This window comes from Falco peregrinus, chromosome 1 (assembly GCF_023634155.1).
Source record: "Falco peregrinus isolate bFalPer1 chromosome 1, bFalPer1.pri, whole genome shotgun sequence".
Lineage (NCBI taxonomy): Eukaryota > Metazoa > Chordata > Aves > Falconiformes > Falconidae > Falco > Falco peregrinus.
Genome location: NC_073721.1, coordinates 88,688,829 through 88,704,649, shown reverse-complemented (window position 1 = coordinate 88,704,649; position 15,821 = coordinate 88,688,829). Strand labels below are relative to the sequence as shown.

The window sequence follows — 15,821 nt, the reverse complement described above, 5'->3', positions numbered from 1 at the left end:
TAGCTGTACTCCTCTATTGCCATGTACCCGTGAGGCTCCATCACCATGAGAGCTGAATGCTTGTTTGCAAAACGTGCCTCTTTCAGCCTGAGGAGCCAAGAGATGAGGTGGATTCCTTTCTTAGGAATCAGAAAGGAGCGTTTTGCTTGCTGGGGAAAGTGGGCATAAAAGGGAAGTGTAGATCTAAAAGGTAGAGGATGATTCTGTACAGACCGTAGCTTTGTCAAATGGTTGTCTCTGAAGAACAGTTCAGCTGGGGGAAGAAACTCCATCAGGTTGGCTTTACTTTGACTTTTGCTTTTGTTTCTTCTTATCTTTTATAATTTCTCATCAATCTAAGCTGAATTCATCATGTTCAAAAAACGTAATCAGCACTCCTAAATTGCATGGAAATGGCAAGTTATTGCCATTTTTTAATAGGTTTATTTGAACTATTTTTAAAGAATAGTTAAGAATATTTTAAGAAACTATTTTTGAATAGTTTCCTACTTATATTGCATTGTGAGATTTCCTCACTCACTGACCAGATGTTTCAAAATCACTACTTTATTGGAAATGGAGACTGTTGCTCTGCCGATGTTCCATTTAACGTAGATACTCAGTGCACAATTCCTTTTATGTCAAGCTAAGGTAAAGTTAAAATGATGTCCTCAAAGCTGTGTCTGCTCTGCCCTCTTGTGTCTTTGGAATGTGCTGCCACATGCTCCCCAAATACAGCTGTATTATATGAGAACTGGAATTTTCCCCCCACAGACGTAGGGGTAAGATGCAAACGCATGGGTATTCAGATATGGGCTGATTTTTCAGTGATTGACATACGTTTGAACTAAATCTGTTCTGCTGATATTCCTCCTGCACACATATGTCTGAGGGGAAGGGAAAACAACTTGAGAGTATTTTTAATACAGCTCAGGAGTGCTAAAATTAACCTGATTGAACACTCTGTAAAGTTGTGGGGTTTATGAATAAAGTTGTGCCATTTACGAAGCACCTACCTTAACGTTACGATGCACACAATTACCTACTAGAGGAAGGAGTGAGAAGGGGGTTCTTCCAGATGACAGAGGCTGAGCTGCTATGAAGTTGTGGGTTGGTTTAGCTTGGCTGACTCCTTGACATACCAATTTTTAACCTTAGCAGAAGCGACAGTTCAAAGCTATGGTAAGTTTACAGTGATTAAAGGGATTCTGAAGGGCAAAAAAAAACGGTCATGCAGTGATTTAAATTAAGATACCTTCAAGGTAAGTTTCAGCAAAAAAAAAAGAACCTGCTGGCTTCTCTGTGTGGTTGGTGGGTTGGTTGTTTTTTTTGTTTGAAAGGAGACCGGGGTGAGCTGGAAGTTCAGGTTTCCTCCCCTTATTGTATTAGGAAAATAAGACGTTGTCCTGGCTGTGCATCCTCTCTGTCCCCCCAGGAACAGAGTGCGGGAGTGCAAGCTGGTGGAAGGCGCAGTGAAGCGCAGTTTACTGAAAATACAGTAATTTTTAAAGAGGCTTAAGCATTTTTGAATCAGAGAGCTAACTATTCTAATAAAGAGTGGCTTTTCTCAACAAAGTAGGAAGTTCAGAGTTTGGTATCGTGTGCTGTAAATCTTCCAGATAGCTTAAGACTTAACATTTGCTCTGTGAGTGCTGGATGATGACTGACCTGAGACGGTCCTGACTTTGACGTGGATGTTTTCTCCTTATCTTAAGAGTGTTTACAGCAGAGACCAGCACTTTTCAGGAACAGCTTTGTAATTTCTCTGGATAGAGCATTGTACAATATGAAGGTTGTGCACCCGGTTTCTTCAGAAATAATTCTGGCAGCCTTTCCAGCCACAGAGAGCAACTTGGGCAAAAGCTGTGCTCCATTTGTAATTGCTAAGCAGCATTAGGGGATCACGCAGTGATGTGCTTTGGGCCATGTCTTTTGCACACCTGTGGGATTCCAGGCCTTATCTTGTGCTCCTTTGACAAACTGCTCCTTCCTTCATCTGTTTCAGAAATTCACTGAACCAACTTTTACCTTTCCCTTGTCTGTCCTCAGCATGCCTCTCTTTTGGTGGTCTTGTAACGTTCTGTGTGTAAACAGAGAAGATGCTGATAATGAGACAGTACTGGGCCTGGTCAGAGGATAGGATATTCTCGAGTAAAGACCGTATGTTTTATGTTTTCCCAGTAATACTCAGGATTTCAGTTGCTGATACTCAGACTGAAGCTTAAAACGGATAGTTTGTTCAGCTGTTGTAATGATCCCAGTAACATCAAAAAGTGGTTTTTTTCCTGAAACTCCCTTAAATCAGCTCCATAAAGCCTTACCTTGCCAAGGGGAGGCGAAGCCTTCTCCCCACTTTGCAAATGGGAACTCAGACACAGGACATGTTTGGTAACCGGGTCGTGGTGTTGCGGCGAGAGGCTGGTGGTGCTGGGAATAAACACTAGTTCTTCAGCCTGGCTGTTCTGCTTCCTAATCCCGATAGTGAAGGATAGTGAATTATGACGCAGGGAGAGTTGAGACTGTAAATCTGAAGTTTAATAGGCAGTGGCCTCCTCATGGCTTTTTTTTTCCTGGCCACAGGTTTTGAGCTATCCTCACAGATGACCATAAACTCTCTATTTAAGCTCTTTTTTCTGAAGACAAGGAAATGCAGTTTGTTGATCTGTGAATGCAGAGTATTGGATCTGCAATTTGTTATTTGTTGTCTTACCTCTCCAAAATCGTAAGGAGATAAAATAGGAAGCTATTTTATGGTTCTTCTGTACTTACAGTTTATTTTTTCCCCACAGTGATTCACAACTGTCCTCTGTGTCAGTACTTCTCAAATTTTTGCAGTGCAAGGACTATCTACCTTCATCAAAAACCATCCAGGGACTGTCTTGTACAGCCCTGACACAGTGGTTTCCATTAACTATCACCAAAGATTTGGTTCAACTGGGAACAGCCGTGTATCGCTCTTTACTTTCCCTCTGTTTTGCCCCCTGCTGAGTGGGAGTGTGTGGTTTCTTGTGCCTTCTTCCTTAGGGAGGTTTGAGTATCCTGTAACTGTTTGGCAGCCTGTCTGCCGGCCACCAGTGGTGCATGAGCTCTGGGTGGAGGAGCACTGCTCAACACCTCTTACTAAAGCAGGTCCTAAGCATAAAGATTTCCACCAGTTCTCACTGCCAGAAAACTTTTTTCCCCAGCCGGTATTTAGTCTGCATCTTCCCCATCCTCACATCCCATTGCTCCTGTCACTACTGTTGAACTTCATCCAGAATAATCCCCTCCTTAACACCAACATCCTGGTTTGAGTACTGTTTCACCTCTCTCTTGTTGGTTAGCTGCATTACTCGTCCTGTAAACTGGCCTTCATCAGTCATGTTTTCCACCTTCACAATAATGTTGTTGTGCCATGGGAATGGAGCAGAGCTCTGACAGAGCTCACCCCAGAGCAGGATGTGCCAGAGCTGACTGCCCTGACGCTGTGTGGAGGGAGGTGGTTGCTGCCTGTCACCCACGACCTGTTAGTGCCAGCTTCCCTGCTGTCTTCAAGGTCCCACTGCATGCTCCCCCCCCTGCATTTGCAATGAATGTGATCCTAGCTGTGATCTCCGTTCAGAGGTGACAAAGGGTAGGTAGCAGTGAAAGAACAGAAATGACAGTTGAAAAAAACTTGCATAGAGAAGAAACGGGGATGGGGGTGAGAAAAAAAGCAGAAGGTAACAGAGAGGAGAGAGGGAGCTCCCTGTGAGAGCAGAAAATCTTGAAGAAAAGGGAGAATAATTTAAGGAAAATATAGAAAGCAGACATCACAAAGTTTGTGCCAAGGCATACAATAAAAATTAGGATGAAGACAGGGGAGGAACACAGTGACAACATTTTGACTTTTAAATTTAATTATGATGTGTTGTTTCAAACAACAGAAATTCTACAAATACTTTTGGTACTTGTCTGAGGTGAGAGCTGAACCCTCTTGAAATCTGAAGAGTCTTTCCTTGTTGCTGTTAAGTTGGCAGTCCTAGACCTGGCATGGTCCATCTGGAGTCCTGGCTGTATTTCAAAGGCAGGTCTTTGAGACACTACCAGGCACTTAAAAAAAGAAAGAAATGCCACTAAGTGTGGCCTGTAAAAATGTACAACCTCTTACATCACAGCAGTCCTTTGGCTTATGGAGAGATTTTTCCTGCTGATATTATTCTGTTCAGTAAAGGCTGCATGAAGATAGGGTTCATAGTTATGGTTATCTTTTCATTGTGTCTGTGTGAGGTTTTAGTTTCAGATCCAAAGTGGAAAGCATAGAAATTGCATTTGTAATCATCTCTTAGGATTTAAGGGAACTTGTACATAGCTGAGGATGGAAGATGAGGCAGAGTCTTTTCCAAATTTGCTGGTTTAGAAGACATCTCTTCCAGTCAGTGTCATCCCAATGCATAGCTCAGAGCTGAGTACTGATGGTAGAAAAGCCACAGTGTCAGCTCCTCGCATGGGTTCTGGGTTGTGTCAGCTCTGGGTTCTGACACAGAGTCACTTCTGCTAGCGGTGCACAGCTATTGCAGCTCTGTGGGTGTCATGCCATAGTTGTGGCCTCATACTTTAATAGTTCTCAGACTGCTCTTCCAGAAATGCTTCATCCACACTAGGTCTCTCTGATTCAAGTAAGAATATTGCTTGGTTTTAGATTGGAGGGTTAGGCTGTAGTGGCAGTGCAAACGGTCAGTGGTGGGGCAAGACTTACATTACCCATTCTGAACTCTAGACTGTTACATTTATTTTTTTGTGTATTTATTGTTGTCCTTTTGGGCAGTGGTTTCCCTTGCTGACAGGTCACTGCTGGTTTGTAAATAAACAGTGACAGTGGCCAAGGGTCCAGCGCTTGACAGCAGCTCAGTAAGATCCTGCTAAAGCAGCTTACCTTAGCCAGAGGAGAGGGGAGGGTTCAGTGTAGCACTGGGTGTTCGTTTGCACTTTGTGGGTTGTGTGGTGTGGTTCTGTGCTGATGTGGAACAGTACTGAGATTGACCCTCAGCCACTGAGTTAGGTCTGTCCTGGACCACAGTGCAGAGAAGGTGTGCTGAGACGGTTATCGCTGGTAGCAGGAGCTTGGTGACGAGAGAAAGCTTCAGCAGGTTTGCCGCCCTGGGAAGGAGGAGCAGATCGTCACTGGCAGCTGGAGGACTATTCTTTAAGCCTACAGCTGTCTTCAGAATTGCAGCGTGTGCGATTAAACTCAGAGCAGCAGCTTTCTAGCTGTGGGCTGTGCTGAGATCTTGTGTTGAGCAAGGTTTTGTTTGTCCTCAGGTCTGGCTGTGAGTTAATGGTCTGGTTTAGAGGCTTCAGTGGGCTGGAATTACCTTCTTGGTGGAGAAAATGCCAGTGCTGTGCAAAGTCAGCAGGAGCAATTTCAGATGCTAAGAGTTTTCTCTGCTACTTTCTGTTGATCCAGGTGGTCTTTTCTAAGTTAAAGAAATTACTGTTTGCCCCTTCCTTCATCTCCCCATGCAAGTGTCATGTAATCTGCAGGAACACTGAATCCTCCCTGTCTCCCGTTCCTGTTTGCATGGAAGAAAAACGGAGGGAAGTGAGATGGAACCATACGTCTCTGTATCTGCACTCTGAAGGCAAAGTTATTTGTGAGCCTTAAGCATATGGGTGGGAGAGCTGCCAAGCCAAAGTTGTTCCCAAGTATCAGTAAACCAAATCTGATGCCTTAAATTCGTTCAACTAAGGAACTTTTGCTCTGGCAAAGGCTTGTAAATATTACAGTACCTGTCACTTTTGGATGCTGCTTTCTGTTTTCATAGCAGCAAATTGAATGCTTTGAAGTCTGGGATGTTTTGTTTAGCTTTGTAGAGGTTGACCTCAAAGCATCAATCTTTCTGCTCCTTTTAGGATGTTTGAAAATAGTCTTTTCACAGAAGATTTCAGTATTGCTAATGGCCAGAGTTCTCAGATACTCTCAGAGCATTGACGTGTGCATTGAGATATGTATATCAAAATGTAGAGAGTTTTGCCTCTCAGTTACTTTCAGTGATTCAATTTTCTCTTCTGTGTGAGGGAACATGCATAAGCATTTATTTATAATGAAGTGAAAAGCATTAATCTGAACAATGCTTATGAAGTGGTTTCTGGATGCATGGCTCTCTCAGAGTATATAGTTAGTTTTGCTGAGTTTACATGCACTTTTCAGTTTCTGCACCATCTGCACAGTGTACCCTCCACCTGTTTGGATTCCCTGTGTTCGCCAAGATACATATGGGTGGTAATAACAGTCACGTTTTGCTTATTTTCAAGACACATTGCTGGTTGATATAAACCTGTGACTTAAGTTTGCCAGATATAGTTGCATCCACCGTTTGTACTGGTCTCCAGTTGCTTCGTGGAGAAAGGTGTCATGCTATTTCTCTTGAAATTAATCTTAGAAGTGAGTTTTGGCAGACCTGTTCTGAACTGCAGTTCAGTAGTGCACAGCTGACTCAAGTTGTGACTTGTTTGTGACTCCAAAGTTAACCTGGCTGCAGCTAAAACTCCATGGAGGCAGTACTTTTAGGACTACACACACTGAGGAGTTAAGTGGGATAGTTGCTCTTACTTGGGTAATGTTCTGGCTTTGACTTTGTCAATGTGTGCACAGCTTTTGTCTGAAAGTGTTGGGGCCCACTGACTTGTCCCAGAGCGATGGCTGAAGCCAAAGTTCTCTTTGCACTTGAAATTGCAGCCCAGCCCTCTTTGAGTGGTAGAGTTTTATGCTCAAGTACTTTTTAAGTCCTGCAGTGTAATCCCCTTTCCTGCTGCATTGCTGGGGTAATCAAAGTTCTGCTACAGTGAACAGGACAGGAATCCTAGAGCGCTTCAACCTACTGAATCACTAAGACGGCCAAGTTTTAACTCCAGGCTTCCCGCAACCCGATGTGAACAAGCACAATATGAGCAGAAACACTCCAGAGCAGAACTGCTGTTAAATTTTGTTGTCGTTCCCATGTTTTTTCTCCTTAACCAAAGTCCGTTGAGCAGTCTTGCCAAGGTGTCTCAGTGTCTCAGCAGTGTTCTGACTGGCTTTGCCAGCCCGAATGAGCACTGCTTTCACGGTAGAGAGGTCCCAATGGACAGTGGGATGTATTACATGGCTGGCATCTTGGCCGAAGTATTCCACACTGGAATCTGCCACCTGAGCGGCCCTACAGTACATATGGTTTTGTGAGACTGCCTACTCCAGCCACGCTTGCTGACCATTCAGGTTTTTGTAAAATGCTTTAGGAAATTGTGCTTGAAGGCATAACGTTAAGAGCTAAGATCTCAATTGCTTTTCACCTCACTGGCTAGGTCTTGTGCCGCTACATATTCCTAAGCAGGTGATCATTCTTGCTGCCTAACTCTGGAAATATGGGCTTCATATTTCCATTTAGATTATCTGAAAATTGGGGTTTTCATCTTCTGAAATGTTTTCAGAAACGTAAATTCAGGTCTGGCTGATCATCTTTCTGGTGCTTTAATATCAACTTTTAAAGTAAAGCTGACTATCAAGAAGCACTTGGAGAGAGCTGGTAATGATGCAGCTGAGAAGCTAAATCCCTTATCTCCATTTGAGGTTTTGTGTTTTGTGGGGTTTTTGTCTTGCAGATGAGAGGATCTGTTCACCACCCTTTATGGAGCTGACAAGTGCCTGTGGAGAAGATACCTTGCAGCTTATAGAGAAGAATGGACTGGCATTCCCATTCAGTATGTACATGAGCTTTTCCTTGGTACTTCTAGTAGGTTCTGAATATTGCACATGCACCCCCAAGACATAGCCAATGCTGTAGGAGCATAGGTTTCATTGCCGAAGTGTCAGGGATGTTAAAACCTTCCTGAAACAAATGCTTTGAAGCACTCTTCTTGGAATATGGAACAAACCCCCTCCCTATCAGCTTTTACTTTGCCTTTTTTTGATGTTCCTTAATTTAGACACCTCACTACAGTAAACGTTCATTCCTGGGAAATGCTAATAGTTCTAACAGAATTAGCCTTTTGCTCTGTACTTGTGCAAGAAGTTTTTTCTGCCAGCTGCATTCATTATTTTTCTTGAGAAAATTGCTGCCTTGCTGATTGCCCCCTTTTTTCACCCACCCCTCCCTTTCCCTGGTCCAGGCTAGAAATACAATCTTGGGGAGTAGAAGAGAATGTAAAAATTGCCATACATAGCAGGCTCCAAGGGCCCACAGCCTCAAACAGCTGCTATGAACTGTTTGTGCTTTGTAGCAAGTTTCACTGTGGAGCTTGAGCTTTAATTCATTCCTTTATTTGATTCCTTGCAGTATGAAGTGGGCAGAATTGGTTAGTCAGTGTTTGTTCCCTTGGTGCTTGCCTCATTTGTAAGGTTCAGGGGTAAAGTCATGTGGAAGAAGCATTGCTGTCCCAAACGAGGCAGGCCTCCTGAAACTGGATTGTGGAGCAGTAATTTAAAGCCCACTGAATGACTTTGACCCCCGCCTCCCTCACCCATGCACATTGTTCTCTTGATACGGGCTGGCTAGTGCTTAGTAGACAGCAGCATAGTCCATATATTCAGAAGGCCGGAATCAACCCCTCTAAATAACACTGAAAATTAATATAACTGTATCGTGAGACTGCTTTTTCTGTCTCCTCTCTGGTTTTTTTCCCCCCCTTAAAGACACTCCTGCTCTCCAGAGCATGTGTCTGTGGGACATCATATACTACTTCCCAAAATTTCAAGTTACCAACTTATTTTGGACTCTAGTGCAGGTCATCTGCCTTTCGTAGCTGCCTGTCCTCTTGCCTGGCAATTTGACTCTTCCAACAACTCTTCCAAAGAAGCGTTATTCTATCCACCCCCTCCCTACTTGAAAGTCTTCATCTCCTTTGCTTGACATAAAAGTAACATTAGCTCATTAGCTCTAGTCATTGTGTAGGTCCCAGGGTCTTCATCTCTTCTCAGGTTTCATAATTGCAGGAGCATGTTGTTTCTTTCCTCTTACTGGTTTTAGGATGGAGATGAGAACCAGGATATACAGAGCAGGTGAGGAATATGAAGGAGCTGGGCTTTTACTACTTTTTTTGTCCCACTCTATGCCTGCAAAAAATATGTTGTATCTTAGTTTGGTTCAGCCCATTCAGTTTCCTGCTCTTCCCCAAAACTAGGAATGTAGGGAAAGAACTTGGTTTCCACTGTGTTCTAGTTCCCTTGTTTTCAGGACAGTGGCGGGTTTTGGTACCTTTAAAGTAGCTCCAGCCTCAGCCAAAATCACATACTTGTGATTGCAGGTTCGCAATACCAGTACCTGTACTAACTTGACAGCTGATGCTTTGCACCTCTGTCCAGTCCTAATAATGACCTCTGCTTGCACCATAGTTACAGGGAGGAGTTGAGAGAGCAGGGCTTGGAGCAAGCCAGGCTTTGCAGTGACTGAGGACACTGTTCAAGCAGAGACTGTCACTTGTGTCTAGTACAGTCAATGCCTTGGTCTGGTGAACTCCAGTGTTTGCACGTGTGGGTGGGAATGGATTTATAAGGGGTTTGTGTGTCCTGTTTCAGTGGTGCATTGTTGTTTCTTTTTTATTTACCCAGTATGTAAAACCAGAGTGGCCCATGGAACCAACTCTCACGAGGTGAGTTAAAAAACTTTTGCAGTGTCATCCCCCTGCTTCCCGTCCACCCATGGTGGTTTGGCTGGTCCTTTCTGATCCTGCAGTAGGCAGAATGAGGGCTATGCCCAAATGACTTCCCTTCCCTCACCTCTCCCTCATGTTTAATTATGGCATTATTTCTTCAGATTTATCTGAAATTAAGTTAAATATAACTTTGACCTCTTGACGTGGAAGTCCTTTCTGGCGGTTTCTAGCTTCTGTCATCTAGTTACTTCTAGCAGTTTGCAGTCTCCAGTCAGTTCTGTCTGTAAGGAATCTCCTTCAGCCTCTCCTTTGGTGGGAGCTCACACTAAGTGATGCTTCCATCCCACCATGTTTCTTTTCCAGCATGTGTGTGGTACAGGTGAGAAATGGTTTTGTGCTGCAGATGAAGCAACTGGTTCCTCTGCTTGAGAGGAAGAAAATAGCAAATAGAGACAGTTTCCAGGCCTGTTCACTTGTAATAACATGGTTGGAGCTGCGGGGAGAACAGGACTGGTAGAACTATCTGCCTTCCCTCCTTCCTGTAAGGCAATTGCAGTTAAAGTGGTTGTGTATTCCTGGAAGGCATGCATTCCCTATGAGCCTAGCAGCCTCTAAATTGAGGTGAGTTGAATCCTGTTTTAATTCTTTTCCATTTGTGCTTCCTGCCTTCCTGCTTACTACAGCTTAGTTTTGAGAATCCAGCCCTCACTGCTGGCTCTCCTAATGCCTGGCTTCCTTTGTTAACAATGTGGTTATCGGTCCAGGTTTCCCAGCTGCTCCTGAAACATGCAGTATGTTGCTGCAGCATCTCTGAGCACTGAAGGGTCTGAAGTAAAATGTAAATCCAGATGAGCAGAATGGCTACGGCTGAAATCTTTAGCGACCAGCATTTCCTTTTAAAAGTGCGAGATTTTTCACACAGACCTTGGTTTGGATCATTTTACAAAATGACAGACAGTCCCATTAGTTTGCCAGAGCAGCTGCTATAAATTTTTGCCATCATTCCTGAGGACACTTTGGCACTGGATTTTTAATAAATTTAAGACTCCAGCTTCTCTGCTGAGTTTTATGTCAAGTGCTCCTCTGCACCTACAACCTGAAATGCATGAACCTTTCCAGTGCTTGGCCAGTCAGGCTTGGACTTCATTTCCCTGGTGAATCTTTCTTTGCTCTTATTTCATACAGTGCAGACATAACTCAGCCTCCTGCCAGAATTCCATTTTCTGAGCAAAAATTACACCAAAATTTGTAAGCTGCACTTTATCATAGGAACTTATGACTAGAACCTAGGAGGACCCCTGGAAAAAAACCTGAAGTCTTGTGTGGTGCTTTACATAGTTAGTAGTAGTAGTCACTTCTGGAACTGGTGAGTTCTCAGGAGCGATCCAAAAGTCTTACTTATGATCAGAGAGGAAATGTTTTGTAACTGCTGTTTTATGGTCAATAATAGTAAGGGAAGTGTAGAAGAAAAACTCTGCTTCAGTACAATCTGTCTAAAACATGGACCATACATCTAGAAGCAAGAAATTATTGCCCATTTTATTAATGACTTCTTTGGCTTTTGGTAAATTGCTTCATTTTCTGTAGAGATATTCCCAGTGCAGAGCTGACACTGGAACTAGAACACAGACTGACCAGAAACCTGGTTTTCTTCATAAGATGACTGTTCAGAAAGCTCAGGTACTGACTAACAGGGACAGGTGGAGGTGAAGGCTTGAGTTTTGGTTTGGTGCCAGCCAAGGCTGGCAGGCTCTGCATTTTGCAATGAGAACACGAGCTAGTTAAGCCAGGATGCTGTTAGTCGTCTTGTGGTGTCCCACAGTTCTGCATGGCCTCTGCATCAGCCAGCTCAGCGCTTGAACCCCACTTTGCCAGCACCATTTGTTAGACTTCAACAGAGATGATGCCTGGGGGTTGTCCTTCCCAGCTGCCAGCAGGTCAGAACATGTGAGACAGCACTGAGACCCATAACCTGAAAAAATATGTCTAGAATGACTCTTTTTCTAAATGCTGAGGAGACGGGAAATGAAAAGGCAGAGAACTGCTGTACTTTTGAGTCTGAATTCCTTAGGGACATTGTTAGTAAAAATTCTTGGTGCCAAACGTGGGTTTTTTGCCTTCAGAAGAGCTCTGCATTTATAATAAGGAATGCTATTTGGAAATTATGATATAAGGTATTGTTCCCATGTTAACTGCAAGACAGCAGGTCTGTGCTAGATGACAAAGAGCAAGTGCACCCTGCAAGCAAATTCTTGGAGCTGTATTCATGCATGCCAAAAACCATGAGACATCGCAGTGAACCAGCATAACGCAACACCACAGGAGTTGTATGGGTTGTGTGCTTGGCCATGGGGCTGCTGGCACAGAGCTTTGCAGAAGAGAGGTTTCACATGGTTTCCAGTAGCCTAGATCAGTTCTGTGCCAAGAAGATAAACTCTCTGGGTTTCCATGCTTCTAAAATAGGATTATAAGTACCTGCTCATCTTATGTTTGCGGGGATTAATTAACAAATATTTGAAGAGAACACTATGGGAACAGCACAGTTCTTCCAGTATGATGTTGTAGCTACTATAAAGCCAACAGCCTACACAAGAGGAGGAAGAAAGCAGTGTTTCTTGCCACTGGTGAGAGACAAATGAGGTACGATGTTGTTGCTGTGAATCATCTTGATGGATGATTCTGCAGGTTAGAGTAGGTTTTTCTTGCACAGGTTGTTACCACTCACAAATTCACTCTGTGCTATCAGGTAAGTAGCATCTGATGTAACAGAGACAGAGTAAGAATATCATCTGCAAGTAGGTATTGAATGCACGCGTTGGCTTGAACTCAGAAAATGTTAATCTACTGAGTCACTGTGCATGCATGCAGACAATTATGTGATCTAATGTGGTCTACCAGATAAGGAGGAATAAGGACAGAAATGTGCGCAGACTTTTAACTATGAGTATGTAATCGCTACATTATTTACCATGGCTATGTTTTTAAACAATAAAACCTATTGTATTTGCTATTTTTATTACAGGAATAAACTAAGGCGTTAGCAAAAATTCAGTCTGAAAGTACAGCGTACATCAGATGACCAGCTGATCACATATAATATGTGAGAGAGAGCATGAAAAGTGGCACAGTTTCTTCATAAACTCCTTCCAGTGACCCTGACTTCACTAAGATACAGCTAATCTCAGAAAGCATGAAAACTGACAGGAAGCATATGGAAAGAGCAAACAGTATAACTCATCTGCACCGTGCTGAGGCAGGAAGCTCCAATTTTATTCTGTATATTACTGTGGAGTCACTGCAGGACCCAGAGGAATTCTCTTTAATTTCTCTGGATTGTCTTGCATCCCAAGCAAAACAGTAGGTCTAGGCAGGCCAATGAGAAAATATTAACAGGCATAAGAAAACTTGTGTTTCAGAGCTTGGGAACTTTTCTAGTAAGTGTTGTGCATCCTGCACTGACTGAGGTAGGTGGCAGGCTCAAGGCTTGAATGATTAGCTGATGTCTTCAAGGCTTTTCGGAGGGGTAAGTTGCACTAACCAAAGCATCCCTACCTGTGTGAGGGAGTTTTGCCCAGAGGAGAGGAAGATGAAATGTATGTCAGGTTCTCTGGCCTTGAACAGTCGTTACTCATATTCACCTGACTACCAGCACGCCCTACTGCCACTGTGGATAACAAGGCCCAGCATCACAGCAGTAATGAAGAGAGGTCAGTATTCAGATAACTAGAGCATAGCTTTTTCAGGGCCTTAAGGATGGAGAGCAAAGCTGAGTTTATGCTCGCTTCTGTGTAGGGCAACACTGGTTTAATGTAATTTCATCACCTGTGCCATGATGGTGCTTACTGCTGGTTCTGCGTAGGAGCCATGTGCATCAATACTCCCGACAGCAAACCTGCAAAATGGGGCACCGCTGTTAGGATAATTATATATGCATGTAAGCATGGTAATGGAGGAATCAATGGAAAGAGCAGTGTAACTTGTGGTGAAGGTATGCTGGCTCATCAAAGTACTTCTGTGCATCTACCAGCAACGTTTCTGTGCTGTTTGAGGCAGCTGTTTTTCTCATTCAGGCCCTCTAAATGCTTTCCTTTTTGGCGTATTTGTTCCGGTACCTTCAAGAGGATTATCCATTTGGAGTAATGGGATGAAATCAAGCCAAGAAAATGATTAGGTCAGCATTTGCTAGCAGTAAGAGCTGCTAGGGTCTGAAAAAAGTTCTCTAATGATGTGGGTGAAACTCTGGTGCTTAGGCCATTGCAACTGGACTGAACCAAACCATGGGAAATAGAGTTGCGGGGAAGAACTTGTACAGTTAGTACACAGAGCTGTTCCTTCTGTGTTCTCATGGTACACACTTGTATTCAGTACAGACTTTGTCATTTGTGTTGGTCAAATGTTTTACCCTTTTATTGTACCTGCAGTTGCAGCAGCTTCCCAACTAAAAGCAACAAATGAAATTGCAAAGAGCTGAGAAGAAAATGTTGATTGAAAATGAAAACTGCACTGCCAGTAGTATTTGGAGGGTTGTGTGTCAGTGAAATGAAACGTAATGAAATAGGACTAGCTGTTGAGAAGGAATTCACACATCCACTAGGAGATGTTCCCCTCACTGGTAGTCGAGTGGTAGGTAAGCGTGAAAGTATTGAAAGACTTGTGCACAACTGTGTGTGTATTTCCAGATGGCGATCATCTTCAACCAGGAGGGCCTGAAAGCTGTTCGCCCCCCTTGCGTCATTCAGAGCTTCATCAATCACAATGCTGTGCTGTATAAAGTCTTCGTGGTCGGGGAGTCCTACACAGTGGTGAAAAGACCGTCTTTAAAAAACTTCTCTGCGGGAATCTCAGGTACATTGTGCTGATTTAAAAGGAAATGTCAGTTCTCAGAGCCTTGGCAGCAAACAGCTCAAAAGGATAATACCTTTGAAAAGGCTGCTGAAGGGAAGGCAGCTGGATCCTCCATACCGTGTTTCCTTTTCTGTATTATTTCAGTAGGAAGGGTGATAACTCATCTGCTCTGGAATACATACGAATGACATTCATATAGTAAATATTTAAGCAATGGTAACCTGAACCTTACCTGTTGGAAACAGTGTTTTATGTCATGTGGAAAGGGGAAGAGAGAGGGAAATTCTCTCATTCCGCAGTAAGTTCATATGTCATTTGTTCCAGAGTTTGTTTATAAATGTGATTTGGAGAGAATTTCCTGGATTCCATCATTTCAGAACTTTCTCTCCCTATTTTTACCTTGACTATGTATGTGTGTTTAAATTAAAGATCACTTGTGCTCTCCCCTAAGTGAACCTCTCTGTTCATGTGAGACCTAGTGTTGTAAACTTTGGTGGGAATTGTCCTTTGGTTCATAGATACCAGCTGTATTGGGGGGAAGGAGAAACAGACCTGTCAGTGAGGACAGTGATCGTCCTATATGTCACTAGAAAGCAGCACTTGAAGAGTTTGAATTAATGATTACTTAAGTTTCCTTTATGGAAAAAAAGCTCCTTTCCAGAGAATTCCATTCTGTGGCCCATCCGAAGCAAAAAGGAATTAGCAATGCAAGGATGGAAGCATGATCTACCTGAAACTGGACAAATCCAGGAGGTGGGGATGGGAGTGGAGGAGGTATCAAAGTGAAGGGGAAGGATGAACAAGTACCAGTTTCTTGTCACTTTTCTTAGTGGTTCCTGCTGATCTTATTATGTCCATGTATGCTCACTGTGGCATATATTCTGCACACAAATACGTATTTTGTTAGTATATGTATTGTAGGATCCCAGTAAAAGTCCTTGTCCATAGGTGTGTATGGCAGTGTTTACATTTATGCCTGCTCTATAAGTAGCCCAGAATCTGTGTTCATATAAACTATTAGTACAGTTGGTCTATATTTTTGCTGGAAGGGAGCGTTTTAAGGCATCTTTCTAAGAATGCCATAGCTAATGTCTCATCTGTTAGTGTAAGACTTGAAAGTTGTCTGGAAGCCCAAATAAAAATAAATTTTGTGGGCACATATAGGATAAGTGTCTCGCTTTCTTACCCGCATCAGGAGAATTTAAGGGGCCCATGCTACAGGCAGCTCACTAGGCACATCTGATGATTAAGCAGATCTGGCAGCTGTGAGGCACTCCAGGAGCTGACTGTCTGAAGGTACAGGGCCTGTCTAAATGGGAGGAAAGGAAGAACAGTGTGTGGTGGTGTCAGACTGCAGCGTGGATTTGGGTTTGCTTTTCACAGTTCCTCCATGTTTATTGTACGTGGCC

At 43.3% G+C, this 15,821-nt stretch overlaps 1 protein-coding gene across 3 annotated transcripts in view; it reads left to right on the top strand.

Moving 5' to 3' along the window:
• Window positions 1-15,821, top strand: part of ITPK1 (inositol-tetrakisphosphate 1-kinase) — a 150,104-nt gene that overhangs the window by 120,029 nt on the left and 14,254 nt on the right. For all 3 annotated transcript variants that reach the window (XM_055810525.1, XM_055810385.1, XM_055810458.1), the window contains exons 6-8: window positions 7,579-7,677; window positions 9,524-9,564; window positions 14,247-14,412. In XM_055810525.1, the coding sequence (XP_055666500.1) occupies window positions 7,579-7,677; window positions 9,524-9,564; window positions 14,247-14,412 (306 nt within the window). The remainder of the gene's footprint in view (window positions 1-7,578; window positions 7,678-9,523; window positions 9,565-14,246; window positions 14,413-15,821) is intronic.